General features: G+C 39.0%; 2 protein-coding genes and 1 long non-coding RNA gene across 8 annotated transcripts in view; 1 reads left to right on the forward strand and 2 right to left on the reverse strand.

Annotated features, from left to right (window-relative positions):
- The window catches only part of LOC133541489 (methyltransferase-like protein 22), a 33,234-nt gene extending 30,112 nt beyond the window's left edge, over positions 1–3,122 (reverse strand). For 2 of the 3 annotated variants that reach the window (XM_061884936.1, XM_061884934.1), the window contains exon 1: positions 1,446–1,583. The gene's annotated coding sequence lies outside the window, so the exon portion shown is untranslated. Of the gene's footprint in view, positions 1–1,445; positions 1,584–3,098 lie in introns of those variants that run through there. The other variant, XM_061884935.1, reaches the window with a different exon arrangement.
- LOC133541490 (uncharacterized) overlaps positions 1–20,203 on the forward strand; it is a 48,930-nt gene extending 28,727 nt beyond the window's left edge. Inside the window, exon 3 of the long non-coding RNA XR_009803897.1 lies at positions 18,484–20,203. This is a non-coding gene — a long non-coding RNA (uncharacterized LOC133541490). The remainder of the gene's footprint in view (positions 1–18,483) is intronic.
- Positions 17,335–21,717, reverse strand: part of LOC133541488 (neuronal-specific septin-3-like) — a 191,569-nt gene continuing 187,186 nt past the window's right edge. For all 4 annotated transcript variants that reach the window (XM_061884930.1, XM_061884931.1, XM_061884933.1 and 1 more), the window contains one exon: positions 17,335–18,023. In XM_061884930.1, the coding sequence (XP_061740914.1) occupies positions 17,858–18,023 (166 nt within the window). In that variant the 3' untranslated portion in view covers positions 17,335–17,857. The remainder of the gene's footprint in view (positions 18,024–21,717) is intronic.

Consider the following 21,717-nt stretch of genomic DNA (forward strand, 5'->3'; position numbering starts at 1 on the left):
AATTGAAAATTAACACCAATGTGCTCACTGATGAGCATTATCACATAATTTATTCAGAAGGTATAAATAACGACAAATAAAAAGTAGAATACTATCAACCGCAACATGTAAGTGTAAAAAAAAAAAACACATAATGATTTTTACATTTTCAGAATGTGCTTGTTCTATTTTTAAACAAACAAAAAAAAAACAATCTGAAGTTGTCTTTATTTTTAAATTATCGTGCTGTGATTTTACCAGTCCGGCCCACTTGGGTGTGGATTTTTCTCCATGTGGCCCCCGATCTAAAATGAGTTTGACACCCCTGGGTTGGAGTGTCCGCCCTGAGATCGGTAGGTTGTGAGTTCAATCCCCGCCTGAGTCATAAAAATGGGACCCATTACCTCCCTACAGTCATGTATAGATGTATATCATTCTGGAATATATTGCCATCACACATTAATCTCTCACAAAGTAAATTGTCATTCAAGAAAGCTTTGAAGATACACTTGTTGCAGCTGCTCACATGACGTGAAATTTTAATACTGGTTTTAACTAACTTTTCTATCTCATGTTGTATTTTTCCATTGTATAATGTTTGGCAATGCATGTATTCTTTGTATTTTAATTTTGTATGCTCTTATATGGACCCCAGGAAGACTAGCAGTCGCTTTGCCGTCAGCTAATGGGATCTTCAATAAACAATTCAATTCCCTGCTTGACACTCAGCATCAAGGGTTAAAATTGGGGGTTAAATCACCAAAAATGATTCCCGGGTGCGGCCACTGCTGCTGCTCACTGCTCCCCTCACCTCTCAGGGGGGGCGATCAAGGGTGATGGGTCAAATGCAGAGAATAATTTCACCACACCTAGTGTGTGTGTGACAATCATTGGGACTTTAACTTTTTATTAACATTGCTGTATTTATACTTTTGACCCAGCAGATTTGGTCACATTTTCAGCAGACCCATAATAAATTCATAATAGAACCAAACTACATGAACATTTTTTTGTGACCAACAAGAATGTGCTCCAATTACTATCACAAAAAAAAAATAAGTTATAGAAATTATTGGAAAGTGAAGACAGCGATGACGTTATGTTCTTTACAAGTGTATGTAAACTATTGACCACGACTGTAAGTGAACGCACTTAAAATGCGACGTTAACTATGGGAACGTGTGAACTGAGACGCAGATCAATTTCCCAGCATTTCAATCACAATGATAAAGTAGTTATAAGTTATTATTACCGTTCATATCTAACAAATGCCAAATAAAAACCTTGTGACGTCTGGTTTCAAATGAGTGCTGATGAAATGTATATTGATATATTGAAGTTCTTTACATATACATATACGCCACATAAGGAGCATATTACAAACAGCATATATTAAGTTGTTTAAAATGGGGTTTATTATGTCAAAAAGTAGCATTTTAAGGTCTAAAAAGGTGAAGAATTCTGACCTGAGAGAAGCTCAAAGCAGGCGACACACACCCCCTTGACGGTTATTTTTATTGGTGCACCGTCGTAACTCCTCCGGGTTAATCAAGACCATGTTTAGGTTCCGGCTTCTTCTTCATTGGAGTCTTATGGCAGTTTGTGGTCTTGTTTGCTGCATCACCGCCTCTCACAGACACTTTCCAAACGTGGCTTGTCACTTTAATTGTATTGTGTTTTTTTTCTCGGGAACATTTAACAAAGTTGATTTTATTTTTTATTAAAACACCAAATTAAATCCAGTCCACGACCAGTCCATCGAACCGTGACATATTCTAAAAAAATAAAAATAAACAAGAAAAAAACAGCAACAACAGTAGCAAAAAGAAAAATAACAGAAAACGTAAAAATTTAACTAGAGGGCAACGTTTACATTGGAAATAACGAACATGTTCCACTAAAAAGACCCACAGCCGCTGGTTAGCCTGTTGAACAACTGACTGATGCAATGCTGCCATCAAGTGGTTAAAAGCTGCATTTCAACTAGGCGTGTTTTTTTTTTATTGATTGATTGATTGATTAAAACTTTTATTAGTAGATTGGACAGTACAGTACACAGTCCGTACATTTGACCACTAAATGGTAACGCCCAAATAAGTTTTTCAACATGAAAATGTCAAATATTTATTAATAAATAATAAATGGGTTGTACTTGTATAGCGCTTTTCTACCTTCAAGGTACTCAAAGCGCTTTGACACTATTTCCACATTTACCCATTGACACACACATTCCCACACTGATGGAGGGAGCTGCCATGCAAGGTGCTAACCAGCACCCATCAGGAGCAAGGGTGAAGTGTCTTGCTCAGGACACAACGGACGTGACGAGGTGGGTACTAGGTGGGGATTGAACCAGGGACCCTCGGGTTGCGCACGGCCACTCTTCCACTGCTCCACAAGCATCATTGGACTACACCAGGGGTCGGCAACCCACAATGTTGAAAGAGCCATATTGGACCAAAAATACACCCAAAAAATTGTGTCTGGAGCCACAAAAAAATTAAAAGCCTTATGTAAGTGTTACGATGGAGGCAAAACATGATGTAAGTGTCCATATTGGCTATAATTGGCTACTATCAAAATGACTGTCGCAGGCTGACGCAAATCTTCATTGACAGAAATGTTGAAATGTTAAATTTATTCTTCACATTTTTACAACATTGGAAACTTTAGTAAAACAGAGAATACATAGAAGGTTAGATAACTCCTGGAAATGGCGGTCTTAGAATGGCCAAAGGTATAGATGTGTGTGTCCAAGTTTATGGAAACGGCAGGCTGTCTTCTTCTAATGGATTTAAAACAAACTTTGCAAGCTAGGTAATATTTGCTGTGGTCTGGAACAACATGGCACACACACAAACACAACTGTCAGAAATGCAACCAATATTGCATACAGATAATGTGTCATGAGACATGCAAATTCAAATGAAATAGACAGAAGACATAAGTAAAGGAAATTCAATGAGCTCGAATATACTTACAATCGAGGCATAATGATGCAATATGTACACACGGCTAGCCTAAATAGCATGTTAGCATCGATTAGCTTGCAGTCATGCACTGACCAAATATGTCCGATTATAGCACTCCAACAAGTCAATAACATCAACAAAGCTCACCTTTGTGAATTCACGCACAGCATGAAACGTTTGGTGTTCAAGGCCCGCAAAATTGGTAGGCACTGACCAAATATACCTGTTTATCACTCCAACAAGTCAATAACGTCAACAAAGCTCACCTGTGTGAATTCATGCACAGCATAACATGTTTGGTGTAGAAAATGAGACAAAGAAGGAGTGGCATAAATTGCGTCTTTCTGTGGCAGCATCGGAGAAAGTTGTACATTGTAAACAAACTATGGTAGTTTAAAGACCGCAAAATTAGTAGGACAAAAGGGCACTTACCAAATACTCTCATCAGTGAAGCAAGTTTAATGCAAACGGGGATTTCTAACAATTAGGAATATTTGTGTCATGTTTGTCCTCCTACAGAAACCATATTGAAACAAAAAATATATATTTTACCTCATATTTTTCCATTTTCATAAATTTTTGAAAAACCTCCATGGAGGCGCGAGTTGCTGACCCCCGGAGTATACAGTACTGTAACTGGACACAATGGGAGAATATTCATATTGGCTTTAACAAAACACATCATAATGTTATTTTTTCTTTAGCCCTGCATCTTCTGTAGGTCTGATTGCCATCGCTGCGTCATTTCACACAATGCTATGTTCCAGCAACGCAAGGGTCGGCAACCCGCGGCTCCGGAGTCGCATTCGGCTCTTTGATCACTCTGGTGTGGCTCATCTGTAAACTTTCCAACCTTCCCGAATTTACCGGGAGATTTCTGACCTTAGTGCTTTTCCCTAAAATTGTCTGAGGTTTGCATACTGTGATTTTCACTCGGACAGCAACATTGAGGGCGGGCCGTGATGGCAATACCCATAACATCTTCAAATGCATGTAGTTGCGCCCGCTGTTACACAACACTATGTGCGTGCCGGCTGGTCGTGTTTTGTGTGAAACCTCTCTTACAATCCTCAAGTGATTGCAAGGCATAGTTGTTCAACAGCCATACAGGTTACGCTGAAGGTTGTGATATAAACAACTTTAACACTCTTACTAATATGCGCCACACTGTGAAACCACACCAAATAAGAATGACAAACACATTTCGGGAAAACATACATACTGTAGCACAACATAATACCCAGAATCCCATGCAACCCTGACTCTTCCAGGCTACATCATACACCCTGCCCACCTCAACCGACGCAGGAGGGGATGGGAGGGGGGGAGGGTGCTAGTGGGGTGTATAATGTAGCCTGGGTTGCATGGGATTCTGGGTATTTGTTATGCTGTATATATGTTGTGTTACAGTGCGGAGTTCTCCCAAACATGTATTTGTCATTTTTGTTTGGTGTGGGTTCACAGTGTGGCGCATATTAGTAAGAGTGTTAAAGTTGTTTAAATTGGCACCCTCAGTGTGACCTGTATGGCTGTTGAACAAGAATGCCTTGCAGTCGCATGTGTGCGTCTGCAGGGCCACATACAACACGTGACCTGACTGGTAAGCTGTTTGTACAATTTGTGGAGGGCATTAAAGACAGTGCCATCGTAGCACGCCCTTATATTCGTTGGATGGGTTTTACTCAGCAAACGTCCGCTGGAACAGTCACTCTGTAACCCGCGAGTCTCCCGGACAATTCGGGAGGATTTGTATGCGTGATGCTAATAAGAGGCATTCACATAATACTCACTGGCCGCACTAACATCAAATCTTCAAATATAATTGCGGGCCGCGTGTCTAAAACCCTTGGTTTATATATAGCACAAAGCAAAAAAAAACAACTCTTCATACAGTGTTATTTCATTATAAATTCCAAGAGTCATGTGGCTCCCATCATTTTGTGAAATGGGTCGAAATGGCTCTTTGAGTGGTAAAGGTTGCCCACCCCTGACTTATTTAAACACAATGTTACTGTTCAAACTGTGTCTGATGTTACACTGGCCAAACATATTCAATATACGTGTTAAATAAAACCTCTGTCTTGTTTCTTTATGAATACTTAGGGCTACTTTGCTACTGTATTTTAATAGTTGTCATTATGGTGGTACTTGGAGAGCCAAGTGCTTTCTGAAGTGCTACTTGGTGAAAACAAGTTTGAGAACTACTAGGGATGTGAATAGTTGGGAACCACAAGATTCGATTCGATTCATTATTTATTCAAAACGATTCTGTGATTTATTTTTTTTAAATAACTTTGGCTGCCAGATCTATGATTAACTACATTCCTTCATGAAATAGACAAAACAGCTGTGATAGATGTCTCGCTTTACTTAAAAGAAAAATGGTTTTGTTTATTAAAATTCTGTCTGCCTCACAATACGAAGTTCCTGCAGTCCTGGGTTCAAATCCAGGCTCGGGATCTTTCTGTGTTCCCTCTGGGTACTACGGCTTCCTCCCACCTCCAAAGACATGCACCTGGGGATAGGTTGATAGGCAACACTAAATTGGCCCTAGTGTGTGAATGTGAGTGTGAATGCTGTCTGTCTATCTGTGTTGGCCCTGCGATGAGGTGGCGACTTGTCCAGGGTGTACCCTGCCTTCCGCTCGATTGTAGCTGAGATAGGCGCCAGCGCCCCCCGCGACCCCGAAAGGGAATAAGCGGTAGAAAATGGATGGATGGATGACTAAACATTTACTAAAGTGGCTTTAAAGGACAGATTTTTTACAAAAACTTATTACACAAATAAAAAAAAATGTTTGATTTAAAAAAAAATTAAATTAAGAATCGTTACAAAAAAAGAATTGGATTCATTTGAAAATCTGTATTTTTTTAACACCCGTAATATTTATGTAAAGCGACAGTTCTTTTAGAGTTATTTGCCATGAGGCACCACGATCAATCAATCAATCAAAGTTTATTCATATAGCCCTAAATCACATGTGTCTCAAAGGGCTGCACAAGCCAAAACGACATCCTTGGCTCAGATTCCCACATCAGGGCAAGAAAAAACTCAACCTAATGTGATACAAAGAGAAACCTTGGAAGGGACTGCAGATGTGGGGTCAAAACCCAAAACCAGTTGGCACGTTGTGTAATTCGTGAATAAAAATGATTTGCAAATACTTTTTAACTTATATTCAATTGAATAGACTGCAAAGACAAGATATTTAATGTTCGAACTGAGAAACTTAATTTTTCTTTGCAAATAATCATGAACTTAGAATGTAATGGCAACAACGCATTACAAAAAAGTTGGCCGAGTGACATATTCACCACTGTGTTACATGGCCTTTCCTTTTAACAACACACAGTAAACGTTTGGGATCAATTTTTTTAAGCTTTGAAAGTGGAATTCTTTCTCATTCTCGCTTGATGTACAGCTTAAGTTGTTCAACAGTCCGGGGTATCTGTTGTGGTATTTTAGGCTTCATAGTGCGCCACACATTTTCAATCGGAGACAGGTCTGGACTACAGGCAGGCCAGTCTACTACCCGCACTCATTTACTATGAAGCCATGCTGTTGTAACACGTGGCTTGGCATTGTCTTGCTGAAATAAGCAGGGGCGTCCATGAAAAAGATGTTGCTTGGATGGCAACATATGTTGCTCCAAAACCTGTATGTCCCTTTCAGCATTAATGGTGCCTTCACAGATGTGTAAGTTATCCATGCCTTGGGCACTAATACACCCCCATACCATCACAGACGCTGGCTTTTCAACTTTGCGCCTATAACAAACCAAATGGTTCTTTTCCTCTCTGTTCCAGAGGACACAACGTCCACAGTTTCCCAAAAACAATTTGAAATGAGAACACTTTTCCACTTTCCATCAGTCCATCTTAGATGACCTCGGGCCCAGCGTTTCTGGGTGTTGTTGATAAATGGATTTTGCTTTGTGAAGTGAATTATATTTATATAGCGCTTTTCTCTAGTGACTTAAAGCGCTTTACATAGTGAAACCCAATATCTAAGTTACATTTAAACCAGTGTGGGTGGCACTGGGAGCAGGTGGGTAAAGTGTCTTGCCCAAGGACACAATGGCAGTAACTAGGATGGCGGAAGCGGGAATCGAACCAGCAACCCTCAAGGTGCTGGCACGGCCACTCTACTAACCGAGCTGTGCTGCCTCTTTGCTTTGCATAGTAGAGTTTTAACTTGCACTTACAAATCGAACTGTAGTTACTGACAGTGGTTTTCTGAAGTGTTACTGAGCCCATGTGGTGATATCCTTCACACGCGGATGTCACTTTTAGATGGAGTAACGCATGAGGGATCGGATTTCAACACCTCCGAATTTGGTCATTAGAGCGTCAACCCAGATGCACGTTACAATCAAACAGCTGGTGTGCAATAAGTGCAATATTTACAGTACACACACTTTGTGGGGCTCAGCAGAAGACAAGACTAACACATTTAGCTCAATGGCACAGACTACTTCCTGACTATGGCAACACACAGAGGACAAACTGAAATGAAATGAATAAAGGCAAACATGGCTTAGTGTAAGAAATAACTGGACAGCACAATTGTCACCATCAGATCAGTGTTAAATGTATTTTTTATTTATTTCATTATTAAACAAACATTTATTATCACATGAAAACACAGAAAAGTACTGAATAGTGGTATGGATGCCCATCCTTACTAAGAAGTCACATGACATATTGGTCACGTATATTGTGCTCACCCTTTTTTGACATGTCGACTCATTTGGAGAGGACAATGCAATGACATGGTTATACAAGCTGTACAATGACTACTATACATTTTATCAAAATGTATTTCAGTTGGTAAAAACAAGACACCATCAAAAAAATCTGGGGTGTGTACTCACTTCTGACGTACTTCATGTTAGGTCAGGGACAAACATTGAAGCTCCATAGCAGGCAAAGCCTTCCTTGGATTAAAAAAAAAAGGACTTATGAGTAAAATAAATTAAAACGGGGCCACATTTTTTTGTGGAACTGATCAGGTCGGGTCTCTCGGAGATGACTAAAGTTGCATGGATGGCGACAAAAGACGCGATATTTCCCAGATAACCATGGCAACAGTACACTGGGCCTATTGTCTTCAAAACATCATTGAATTCTGAAGTTTTACCCTGCTAACACCAAAATAACCATCATTCCGTGCGCTGTTAACCACAAAATATTCCTCATTTTATCCTCCTTAAAACACTAGTGTTTTTGTTTTAAAACAGTGGTTCTTAACCTTGTTGGAGGTACCGAACCCCATCAGTTTCATATGCGCATTCACCGAACCCTTGTTTAGTGAAAAAAAATTTATTTGTTGTTGAAATTCAAGACAAAGTGCATGAACATCACCTTGTTCAAAGAACAAAACCAACACAGTGCATGAACTCAACAAATGACACACTGGCAAATCAGATGGAAAATTAGAAGGAATATTGTTTGGGGGTATCCATTATACGCCAATAGGGAGAAGTTTTTATTTACACGATGAGTCGAGTGTGTCTTGACCTCCGTGATGGAGGCTCCGCCGAACCTCTGAGGCCGACTCACCGAACCCCTAGGGTTCGATCGAACCCAGATTAAGAACCACTGTTTTAAAACATAGAAATACTCAAAGTTAAAGTAAGCCCTGAAGGTTTGGATTTACATAGCAGAAATGTGAAGACTACAAGTCATGCATGCTCAATCTTTGCCATGTCTCCCGTCCAAAGGCAAAACCCAGTAACTAAATTTTGGTCAAAACTGATCTAATAATAATTTTGGAGTTCCTAGGTGATATGCTTTACATTAGTGTATGCGATATTGTTATTTGTTCCGTAAGTAAGCTGTTACGCGCATAGCAGGACCTAGCAACTACCACAAAACCGCGTAGATACAACAGAAAAACCTAGTATCTCAAGGGATCAATCGGAGCTTCTTTGTCAGTCGCCTTATTGTCTTTAATGAGACATTTGCACGAATGGGGGCCGACGGTCAACCTGATTATGTGATATTATGGCACGAGGGGATATTTGGAAGATTGGCCCAGGACGTTGCAAGCACCTTCATTAAATGTATTGTTCTTGATTCTTCCCCTTGCATACTTTTTTGGGCAGATAACTGTGGAGGTCAAAATAAAAACTGGACGCTGTACACTGCTCTTACCCAATGTGCAAACGCAGAATGGGGCCCACCCGAGATTGTGATAAAATATCTGGAGAAAGGGCAGACGTTCATGAGAGCAGATTCAATCCATGGCTCGATCGGCAAGAAAATGAAAGCTCAAGAAAACATCTATACGTTTCATGACTTTGTAGATCTTTGTAAGACAGCATCAAGATAGATTGGTTTTCCTTTGTTTTCCCCAAATCAGCTAGAAGTGAGTTACTATGTTTTGCTGTTGGACGGGAGATGTTGTGTCATACTCGTGCATTAGTGGAATAATTCAGATGGATTGGAGTAAGGCAGGCAGGTGTTGGTCCGGAACTCATCCCTACACTTATAGTCGTGGAAACTTATAAAAAACATAATGTCATGGCTGTCTTGGGTTTCCAATAATTGCTACAACTCTTATTTTTTTGTGATAGAATGATTGGAGCACATACTTGTTGGTCACAAAAAACATTCATGAAGTTTGGTTCTTTTATGAATTTATTATGGGTCTACTGTGAGCTAAATGTGACCAAATCTGCTGGGTCAAAAGTATACATACAGCAATGTTAATATTTGGTTACATGTCCCTTGGCAAGTTTCACTGCAATAAGGCGCTTTTGGTAGCCATCCACAAGCTTCTGGTTGAATTTTTGAACACTTCTATTGCCAAAATCAGTGCAGTTCAGCTAAATTTGGTGGTTTTCTGACACGGACTTGTTTCTTCAGCATTGTCCACATGCTTAAGTCAGGTCTTTGGGAAGGCCATTCTAAAACCTTAATTGTAGCCTGATTTAGCCATTCCTTTAACCACTTTTGACGTGTGTTTGGGGTCATTGACCCACTGTGCCCAAGACCCAACCCTTGGGCTTATGACTTTAGATTGTCCTGAAGAATTTGGAGGCAATCTTCCTTTTCATTGTCCCATTTACTCTCTGTAAAGCACCAGTTCCATTGGCAACAAAACAGGCCAGAGCATAATACTACAACCACCATGCTAGACAGTAGGAATGGTGTTTCTGGGAGTAAAGGCCTCACCTTTTCTCCTCCAAACATATTGCTGGGTATTGTGGCCAAACAGCTCAATTTTTGTTTCATCTGACATTACATGGACCAAGATAAGACCTTCTGGAGGAAAGTTCAGATTTTTTTTTGTGTGACCAACAAGTACAGTATGTGCTCCAATCACTCTATCACAAAAAATAAGAGTTGGAGAAATGATTCCAAACTCAAAACAGGCATGACATTATGTTATTTACAAGTGTATGTAAACTTTTGACCACGACTGTCTATCAAGAGTACAGACAGGTCAGGGGTGGTTCAAGCGTCAATGGTTAAGGCCCTTTTTTTTGTTTCGTGCCCTGTAAAGTTGTTGAACAAAATGTGATCCTTCATCCTTAAACAAGGCAAAGTTTCTCTGAACCATTTCCTGCCTGACTCTCACGTGCCACAAAAGATATATATTTCCCTTCCCTGTTTCTAACTTCCCACGTGGACCATATCTAAAACTGATGTAGAAAAAAGTGCACCACTGTTAGGGATGGGTCCTGAATTTTTTTTGGCACTGTACTCGAATCCTGCCTGTATTATTGGGAACCAAAACGATTCATATTGCAATTTTTCCATGCCCAAAAAGTAAGCATAGCCTGATAGAAAGCGCTTGAAAGTACAGCAAGGCTTCATTTTTCAAAATGTGCTAGCTCAATGCTAATTTACATTGGATATGCCATACACATGCTACCGATTAGCGATTTTACATTGTAACCAAAACAACAACACTGGAGCCTAATACGACGTGAAAATAATATAATGAAAAGTTTAGCATATTTAGAAAACAAATTTAAAATAAAATGATCACTTTCTGTCTTTTGTTAAGCCCTACAAAGTGTGTATACTGTAAGTATCAAACTTGTTTTACCAAGTACCACCTCAGACAACACGTGGCAAGTACCTGTTCTGATCCGTCGCCCGGATCATGTTTTGTCATTTTCTGTTAGTTTTGGACTCCCTTAATTCCTGTTTGTGCACCTCTGGGTTTGTTTTAGTTTCCATAGGGATAAATTGGGTTCACCTGCCTCTGGTTAGTGGTTGACAACAGGTGAGCGTGCCGACCACTAACAAGAGGTAGGTGAACCCAATTAATCCCCATGGAAACTAAAACAAACCCAGAGGTGCACAAACAGGAACTAAGGGAGTCCAAAAATGACAAAACATGATCCGGGCCACAGATCATGACAGTACCACCATAATGACCGACATTAAAATACAGTAGCTAAATAGGCCGAAATATTCATTAAAAACAACACAGAGGTTTTTATTTAACAAGTATATTGAATATTTGTGTCCACTGTAACAAAGTTTGAACAGTAACACATTGTTTGAATATCTAATTAAGTGATTATTTAGCGTACTACGAGATAGAACCCGCGTTGTACAAGCTTCACGTTGACTACTCTACATTTGTAATCAAAAAAATATAAATACAATTAACCAGCTGGTGTGCAATAAGTGCAGTACTTACAGTATAAACACTTTGTAGGGCTTAACAAAAGACATATATGATCATACAGTGATAATATTATTTTTAATTTAAGTTTTCTAAATATATAAAAGCATTCATCAGATTATTTTCATGTCGTATTAGGCTCCAGTGTTGTTGTTTTAACGGTTGAGCTTTTATCCAATCAGAGTTGCCAGGGCTGTGTGAAATCAGTCCAGTTGACAGTTGCAATAGCCAATCAGATCACGAGTTGTTGGCGGTTGGCCTCTTAGGTTTCCATCCCATGATTGGATACTCACTAGTGACTCACAGGGGAGTATCCAATCACAAGTTGTGAGTTGTGAGACCAGGAAGTGCTGTGCAGATCAACAGAGCCACACCGTAGCCACGCTCGGCTGGCAAAGAAATGTAATCATCCACTCGCTTTTTTAACCCACAATGGCTGAAGGAGAGTAAAACGTCGATGAGGTGGTGGATACATACTCGCATTTCCAAAATTTCTCTACCAACTATGAGCGGTGCTTCCGGCTTCCAATGGGTGCTGCAAATTTTTAGTTGAGATATTTGAAGTCTTTTTTTTTTTTTAACTTTCAAATATTTACAGTTATTTGAACAGTAGAGATGTTTTTAATTGCTGATGCGGATTTGTATTTTAATTTAAATGCAGGCGTTTTGTACACTATTGAGTTGCTCCAATTCCTAGTAGTGGGCAAGTGTGTTTCTTTACAGTATTTCTCCAGCGGTGGTCATGTGGTGACATAAGTCATGGTATCACAAGAGGTAGTTATTAAAGTCGGACTAAGTAGAACATCACTGAAGGCCTAGGTGTGAAATGCACGGCCCGCCACTGAGATAAATTAATGCAGGGGTGTCAAACTCAATTTAGATCGGGGGCCACATGGAGAAAAATCTACTCCCAAGTGGGCCGGACTGGAAAAATCCCGGCACGATTACTTAAAAATAAAGACAACTTCAGATTGTTTTCTTTGTTTAAAAATAGAACAAGCACATTCTGAAAGTGTACAAATCTTAGTGTTTTCGGTTTTCTTTACACTTATATGTGGCGGTAAATAGTATTCTATATTTATTTGTAGTTATTGAAATTTTCTGAATAATTTATGTGATAATGTTGATCAGTCATATCTCATTGGTGTTCATTTTCAATCTGTCAAGATAAAAAAAATATATCAAAATCAAATTACATGATGTTATTTATGTAGTTTGATCATTTTTCTCGACTGGTGAACTAACATCATATGGTTTGTTTTGTACATATGTAGCATCATCTCCAGAGATACAAAGAATTGCTATTGCGACATCTAGTGGACACATTTAGAACAGCTGTTTCTTTCATTCAAAAATTTCAAGTTGATTTTTATACTTAGCAAACTCTTCCCGCAGGCCGGATAAAACCTGTTCCGGCCCTCGGGCTGTACGTATGACAAAGACTACTTCCCGACCGCGGCAACACACTGTAGTCAAAACTCTACTGCCATCTCACGTCTTGGTACTGCCACTGCATACAAAGTTTATAATATAACACTTGCAAATGAGACTCATAAGTGTAAGAAAGCCAGCCCAGTTAACTTTACCAGCTCAGAGTTAAATATGAAATAAAAAAATATATATAGATATTTCCCAAACAATTATCATTTCATCATCACATGCAGGCACAAAAGTACCGAAAATTAGTAGCGGCATCGATCGGTTCAAATGTGAAAAGCTGTGTATTGGACAGTTGATCAAAAAATAAAAGTATGATTAAAGATTTCGTTAAAGATGCTATAAGCCAGGGATGTCAAACTGTTTTTTATTGAGGGCCACATGGCAGTTATGGCTGCCATCAGAGGGCCGTTTGAAACAGCGAATAATGTATGAATATGCCTATGGATTTCATTATTAATTTTATAAATTGTTTTAAGTAGACTGTCTAATTTTACAGTAAAAACTTTATATTTACAACATTTTACTGTAAAATATAGTGTTTTTTTAATTTATTTTTTATTTACAACATTTTACGGTAAATGGACAAAAAGTTCCACGGTTTTTTTGGGGGGGGGTGTGGGCTGGCAGCTTAGTTGCCCAAATTTTTGTGTTAAATTTACATTGGTTTTTAGAACATTGTATTGTTAATGGAAAAAAAGTACAAGTTTTATCTTTATTCTGGCAACTTAGCTGCCAGTTTTTCTACCATAAAAAAAAAAATGGACCGTCTTTCCAGTCACAGTCATACACCGTTAAAAACAACAACCGTAGATTTTACAGTCAAAAACTGTAAAAAATTTGACCGCAAAAAAATTGTATTTTTTATTTTATTTACAGTAATATGCTGTTAAGAACACCGTAAAATGTGTTGTCAATTTTATTAATTTGATGGGTATGTAGCTGTAAAATCCTAAGTCAAGCTGATATTTAAGTATTTATTTTTATTTAGACCAAAAATGTTTGGAAAGTATGCTAATATAATGTTATATTTGTTGCGATATTGGATACTTTTAAAGTTTAAAAGGTATGCAATTTCAAGCAGTACATATATTTTTTCTGTCAAATTGAAAAAAAAAAAATTACATTTAGCGAGAAAATATTGAATACTTTATACACACATATCATTTCCAGGTGTTTGTGGGCCAGATCTGGCCCCCGGGCCTTGAGTTTGACACCTGTGCTATAAGCAATCCAAAGTAGGTCAATATTTGGAGAAAAAACAACATATTAGTGATATCGGTTCAAATCAGTGTAATATCTAATGATATGTTTCATTAATAATCAATTGTACTTTAACAATTAATTGAATTCTATACTCTTCCTGGCCCCACAATGTTCTGCAACAGCACCACTGCCTGCTACTTGGGTTGCTGCGACGTCTGTCTTTCCACCAGCAGATATCCCAGGATGCATAGCTGCCCGAATCAGTGCTACAAAAAGAGGCGAGGAAATTTTGCCTGTTGCTGTATTTAAATCTAAATCCGCGCCACTCCTGCACCCGTCCGTCACTTATCTGGCCCATCCAGCGCTACTACCAAAAACGTAAAATGGACAATAGGAATGTGACCATTGCTGTTCTCTTTGTCTACCTTGGAATATAATTCACGCATTAATATTTTTAAGACACAATGTAGATGCATGGCTTTACATGGAGAAAAAAAAAACCTGTGAATTTAAACCAGGGGTGTCCAAACAACGGCCCGCCGGCGTCTTCAATTTGGCGAGTCAGCACAAGTTCAACAAGTAATCTGGCCAGGAAGGATGTTTGCATATTAAATTATAATATCTGGCAATGCGATAGGTGCTTATTAGTCGACATTTTGTGGACAACTTGAGTGACTCAGGCCAGTGACCATAGAGTGTACTTTCATGACACTACATCCAAAGCATTTACTTCTATGACCCAATCCAAACAACCTTCCCTAGTCGTGGCGTAGAAAAAAAAATTAGTCACACATAACACAACCTGCTCACTGAACTGTGTGGATATTAGGGGTGTAACGGTACGTGTATTTGTATTGAACCGTTTCGGTACGGGGGTTTCGGTCTGGTTCGGAGGTGTATCGAACGAGTTTGCACACGGACATATGAAGTAGCGTACGCATGTTGTGTAAGCAATGCACCCTGAGGCACAACACATGGCATGCTAGCAACGACCGAGCTATGATAGACTGACCATACCTCCTCTTTTTAGCGGATATGTCCTCTTTTGCAGGGCTGTCCGGGTGGAGTTTCTTAAATGCCTCAAATGTCCGGCATTTTAAGTTAGGGTTGCGTGTATTTTCAATGTACGTTCAGGGTTAAGAAGGGGTTAAAAACAAAACATATTGTGCACACAGCAGCATTCGTGAGGGAGTGGCAGAGACAGAGAGAGGGAGAGAGTTATGATAAACGTGCATGCGTCGCCAGACTCTGCTTTTTACCCATAGATCTATCAGATTTTATTTTTTATTATCTATAGCAGGGGTGCCCACAGCTAATGTTTTAAAGGCCCACGGCACATTGTAAAAATACTACTAATATAAACAAAAAGATAACGAAAGTGAAATAAAAAAGCTTAAAGGCTAAATGTAATGTAGAAAAAGTTGCAATGTTGACTAATTAAAAAAAGATGCTTTTTTTTCCTTTCAATCTGTCATTGCTCAAAACATAATATTGACACACCACGGTGAGGGATGTCTTGTCTTGGGTTTTTCTGTCTTATGATTTTCATGTTTTAATTTGAAAAGTAACTCTCCTCTAGGTTCAGGTCACTTGCCCTTCCTTTTGTGTCATCAGTCTGAAGTCATCCCTGTTCTCTGATTGTTTCCAGCTGTTCCCTATTACTCTTCATATGTTTTATAAGCTCACTCCTTCCTTTGTTCTGTGCCAGATTGTCTCGTTTATCCGTGCTCTCTAGCGTCCATGTCCTTGTCCATGCCTTGCCTTGTCTCGTGCTTATGTCCCTTGATCCTGAACCCCTTTGTGAATATTTTGAGTTTTCCTTTCTTCCTCCTCAGTAGAGTGATTTTGATTATTTCGTTATTCAGCCGCAGTGGTAAGTTTCATTCCATTTTTTCATTCATTGCTCAACTTTTTGAGTGACTATTTTTGTTAAAACTTTATTAGATTATGTAGTGTATAAATTTTCATAGCTGTTGTTTTGGTCCTCCTGTTGGAGCGTTTTTTGTTAAATACTTTTTATAGCATATACGGCGTCAATTATAGTTTGTGTTTGCTTTTGTGTTTTTCTCCGCTCGGAGTGATTTTCGGTTGTTCCTTCTTTTTGTTGTTCCGGGCGGTATAGCTCGGTTGGTAGAGCGGCCGTGCCAGCAACTTTAGGGTTGCAGGTTCGATCCCCGCTTCTGCCATCCTAGTCACTGCTGTTGTGTCCTTGGGCAAGACACTTTACCCACCTGCTCCCAGTGGCACCCACACTGTTTTAAATGTAAAAAAAAAATACATATTGGGTTTCACTATGTAAAAAGCGCTTTGTGTCACTTTGAGAAAAGCGCAATATAAATATACTTCATTTCACTTTTCTGGAACCTTTTCGGCGAGTAGTTTTTTGTGATTATAGATATTGTTATTTCTTGACTTCGGAGGTGAAAGGAAGTTGTCAAAATAAAAGCCTGTCCAAAGTCCCAACTCTGCATCTGAGTCCAATCCTTTTACCAAGCCTGACAAATATTGAATCGAAATCAATGTTATTATGAATGATTGACCTATCCAAGGTTCCCAATACTTCACATCAAATATTCCACTAAGAAAAATATTTTTGGTGGAACATTTTGCAAATTTGGTAAATAAATAACCCAAAAATTTATATTTTGTTGTTTTCTTACTGTATCGAAAATGAACCGAACAGTGACCTCTGAACCGAGGCACATACCGAACCAAAATTTTTGTGTACCGTTACACCCCTAGTGGATATTACAAAAAAAAACAGCCAACCACCATAAAAAAAATCTAAAGTACACCCATTTAAATCTGTTGCAAGGCATGATGGAAAAAACGCAAAAAAACTCTCTTCACACTTTAGGCGCATTTTGGTGGCTTGATATTTCTAACTGATTACAAAACTTTGAGCAAGTAAACAAAGTAGGATTCAAACTTTTACATACTCTTAATATCCAATTATAGTAATTATTAATTATATATCCATTATAGCATTATAATATGTACACACGTATATATATTTATATGTATAGGCTATATTGGCCAAAATGTTTATCTAACCCAAAGCGGTCCCCCAGTCACAAAGTTTGGACAGCCCCGATTTGAACAGTATGCAATTTATTGTTGTCCAAGTGAATGTTTACATAAGTGAAAGAAAGAGGATGACTCTGTGCAGACTCTGCTTACCAAGTCAATCACAGATCGCCAGTACTTGAGTTTAACGCAACAATTACGTTTAAAGGCTAATTGTGTCGACTGTACAGTGGTAGCCCTCGGCGGGCTATTCACATATGTTTGAACTTGGAAGGGGTTGGAAAGTGGGTTAGGGCGTGGATCTATCCGCCAATATTTCCCGCTGATTTGGCATTTCACATTCGCGTTCACGTAGCAGACAATGAGGAGTTTAGATAATACTGTGCCTACCTGCCCACGCCGATGACGCCCGTTTATGCAACCATTAAACAAGAAAACGCAAACATTGTCACGTGCCCAAAAAAATACTCACGTGCCCCATTAAAAACCTTTCATGAAAAATAAGCAATAGCTGGGCAAGGGGAGAGAGACATGTCTCATCCCGGGTGGGTGAAGCGCATGAATCCAGGAGCATCGGGCCGACCACGGCATCAGAGGTGGCTGTCTGATTCTGATTTGTCGGCAGTTCCATTTTCGAGTGGCCGCTGGAAAAGTCCCTGTTTGATGAAGTTGATGTTGCACTCGTTGAGCCGTCGCACGCGGTATGTTTCGTAGTGGATGTTGTGTGTCACGTCTTTCAGGTCCTGCAAGTGAGACCTTTACAAAGAGCGCAAACAAAAACATTTTATTATTATGTTTTCTTTTCATTCATTCATTTAGTTTTTCAGCGGTAAAAAATGGATGGATGGCATTTCGTTTTTCCATTTACGCCACATCACACTTTAAAGATTGTAGCTTCAATATAGATTTTTAAATGCATATTCTACATATCAAATACTAAATGAGGTCCAAATTTTTTGACCTGTGGCCCACATTGGACTAAAAAAATGTGTCCAGGGGCCAAATACGTGTATTTATTATATCAATATGATGGCTTTATAATTAATGTAATGGATACAGTGGTGTTCTGGCCTATCATAACCAGAAATCATGTTAGCTAGTAAATACTAGTTAACAATGTCCTGGGCATGACGTTAAAGTGCATCCGGTAGTGAAGGCTCCTCTATGGGGGTTTTGGGGCACTAGGAGGTTAACCACTTTACTACTGTTACCCCAGGTGGCCCTTGGCAAAGGCCTAGTACCTGACTGCCCCCTAGCCAGGGATACGGTAAAGACCTCAACGGCGGAGCAGGCGGAAGATGGTAGATTTAAGAACTACCACAACGGCTGCGATGGCGGAGGAAGGCTGCAGCAGAAAAGGGTCCCCAGTCGTCTTGGACTGCATTCCACTGGACCCTGACCCGATTCTGTCAAGGATTGTGTGGCGACTGTCTGTGCACCAGTCTCCCCCACGTAAAACAAAGTCACGCACAGGCATCCTCCATAAAGGGATACACCCCTACCAGGTGGATTGTCGTTCGAGTGATTGCCGCTGATGATGACTTGTTAACATAATTAAATTTACTTTCCCTTAATATCTAAAATTATTCATATTCTCCTAATGTCATATTATGCTTATTTCAGTGCTGTTGTTTTTAGTTTTAGTTTGTATCCAATCAGAATTCAGCTAGCTTATGTTGCCATGCTGTACCGAATCTGCCACCGGCCTTCAAAATCAACAATGCTGTAAGTGAACGGGCACATACAGTTGATAGACAGTTGCGAAAGGCAATCAGATCACGAGTTGTTGTCAGTATAGCCTTCTAGCTGGCGTGACGTCAAGTTAAACGTGAGATTTACGCATCCTGTGATTGGATACGTCATCGAGACCGTTAGCAGATGAATTTGAGAATACAGAGAGTTGATAGACAGTTGCGATAGCCAATCAGATCCCAAGTTGATGACAGTAGCTGTTCTGTGGCAACTAAAAGCTGGGATCAATAAAGTACTTTCTATTCTATTCTAAACACTTGTTGTTAAAGTATGTTATGCCTGTAATTTATTTAACTTTATTACATGTGTATTTGTCGCCATCATGTGGTCAGATCAGTTAATATATCTTTGAGAAGTGTGTACTGTGAATCGAACTTTATTGACCGGAAGTTGCATAAGCTAAGCAGAGAAATTCACGGTATATATTATAATTGCTGATGCGTTTTAATTGATCAGAAAATAAACCGTTTTGTACACTGTTGATGTAATTCAATGCAAAATAGGGTGTAAATATGTTCCTGAATAGTATTTCTCCAGCAACGATCGTGTGGTGACATCAATTGTGGTATTTTGAGAGGTAATTATTGAAGTCTGAGATCACTGAAGGCCTAGGTGGGAAACACACGGCCCGCCACTGAATGGATAATTTTTTTGTGAAAGTTCGACTCGGACCTAGTTTGTTTCCGTGACGACCTTCTTAAAGTTTTGTAATCAATCAGAAACATCAAGCAGCTAAAAATGCGCTAAACATGGATAGGTGTGGAGAGGGTGTTTTACATTTTTTTCCCATCATGTAGAATAATGGATTTTAATGGGTGCAGTTTTGTTTTTGTTATGATTTTTAATAATATCCACAATGTTCAGTGAGCAGATTGTGTTATATGTGACCGTGTGTGTTGATTTTATGTTGCTTTTTTTAATGCACCATGACTAGGGAAGGTTGGTTGGATTGTGCCATATAAGTAAATGCTATGCTTATATATATCTAAATACGTTCAAGGGTCAATGATTTTGATAACTCACATTGTCCACAAGATGGCAGCAAATATGTAGCATTCAAAGACCATCTGATATTTAAAATTGTTTTGAAAGCATTCCATGGTGCGATACTTTGTTTAACTCACGGCGTTTCGTGGGCCAAATTGATGACATCGTACTTTGGAGACCCTCTCTTAAATTAAAGAGGACCGATGTTCCAAACCCACTTTTCTTACCTAGCTTAAAAAGTTTTTGCAATATCGATTCACAAGGCATGATATCGATAATATTTAATATCAATGTATACAATAGTGATAATTTTGTCGACATTTTCATCTCCCACACAGAGCAGTGTTATAGAAAAAAACAAGCACACACTTTCGGCGCTCACAATAAAATGGCTATGCGTTACATCCTGTTGGACGAAAAAAAGATTCAGAGAAGAATTGCTTACATATTTACTGTTAATATATTTCACTTGAAGAAACAATACCTTAGAGCAGTGACTTTTAAAAGTGTGGAACGGGCCCCACTAGTGGTATCTATTGATACGCCAAAGATTTGATAAATTTCTTATGTACGGTGTTTTATTTTCCTATATTTAAACATAGTGTTACTGTTCAAACTGTGTGTAATGTTACAGTGGCCAAACTATTAAATATACTTGTAAAATAAAACCTTTGCCTTGTTTTTATTGAAAACTCGAACCTCCTACGCTACTGTATTTTAACGTTGGTTATCATGGTGGTACTTTGAGAGCCAAGTGTTTTCTGAGGTGGTACTTGGTGAATAAAGTTCGAGAACCACTGCTTTAGTGTAATTTGCAGTGATGGAATTTTGGAATTGGTTATTTTTGGAGTAAAATAACTTTAGAGGCACACACCAACGAGCGTTCTGAATCAGCAGATGAACTCCCTCGCAGGGCAGTTAAGTAGAGAACAGACGGGATCTTATGTAAGGGATAATCCACAGCGAGCTGTGAGGTACAAAGGAGTGCCGAACTAATTAACGCTGACTCTGACACTTGCAAGTCATCTTAATGGATTCAAATAGACGTCGATAAAAACACTTGGGAGCCCAATCTACAATTATTTTAGGCAAGCAGCTACTCTACGTGTGTCCCGTGTCTAAGACCTTGTTCACACTGCAGGTCAAGTTCCGATTTTTTTTGCCCATATGTGACCTGTATCGTACTTTTTCAAGTGAGTGTGAACAGTGCAATTCCTAATGTTCCATATCTGACCAGGCCTCTTTTATATGTGGATAAAAATGTGATATACAGTACAGGCTAAAAGTTTGAACACACCGTCTCCTTCAATGTGTTTTCTTTATGTTCATGACTATTTACATTGTGGATTGTCACTGAAGGCATCAAATCTATCAATGAAGACATGTGGAGTTATGCACTTAACAGAACAAGGTGAAATATCTGAAAACATTGTTTTATATTGTAGTTTCTTCAGAATAATACATTTTTCGCACACTCTTGGCATTCTCTCGATGAGCTTCAAAAGGGAGTCACCCGAAATAGTTTTCACTTCACAAGTATGCTTAAAGCTAATTGAGAGAATGCCAAGAGTGCTCAAAGCAGTAATCAGAGCCAAGAGTGGCTATTTTGAAGAAATTAGAATATAAAACATGTTTTCAGTTGTAAGTACATAACACCACATGTGTTCATTCATAGCTTTGATGCTTCCAGTGACTATCTACAATAGTCATG

Source organism: Nerophis ophidion, linkage group LG23, assembly GCF_033978795.1.
Source record: "Nerophis ophidion isolate RoL-2023_Sa linkage group LG23, RoL_Noph_v1.0, whole genome shotgun sequence".
In the NCBI taxonomy this organism is placed as follows: Eukaryota; Metazoa; Chordata; class Actinopteri; order Syngnathiformes; family Syngnathidae; genus Nerophis; species Nerophis ophidion.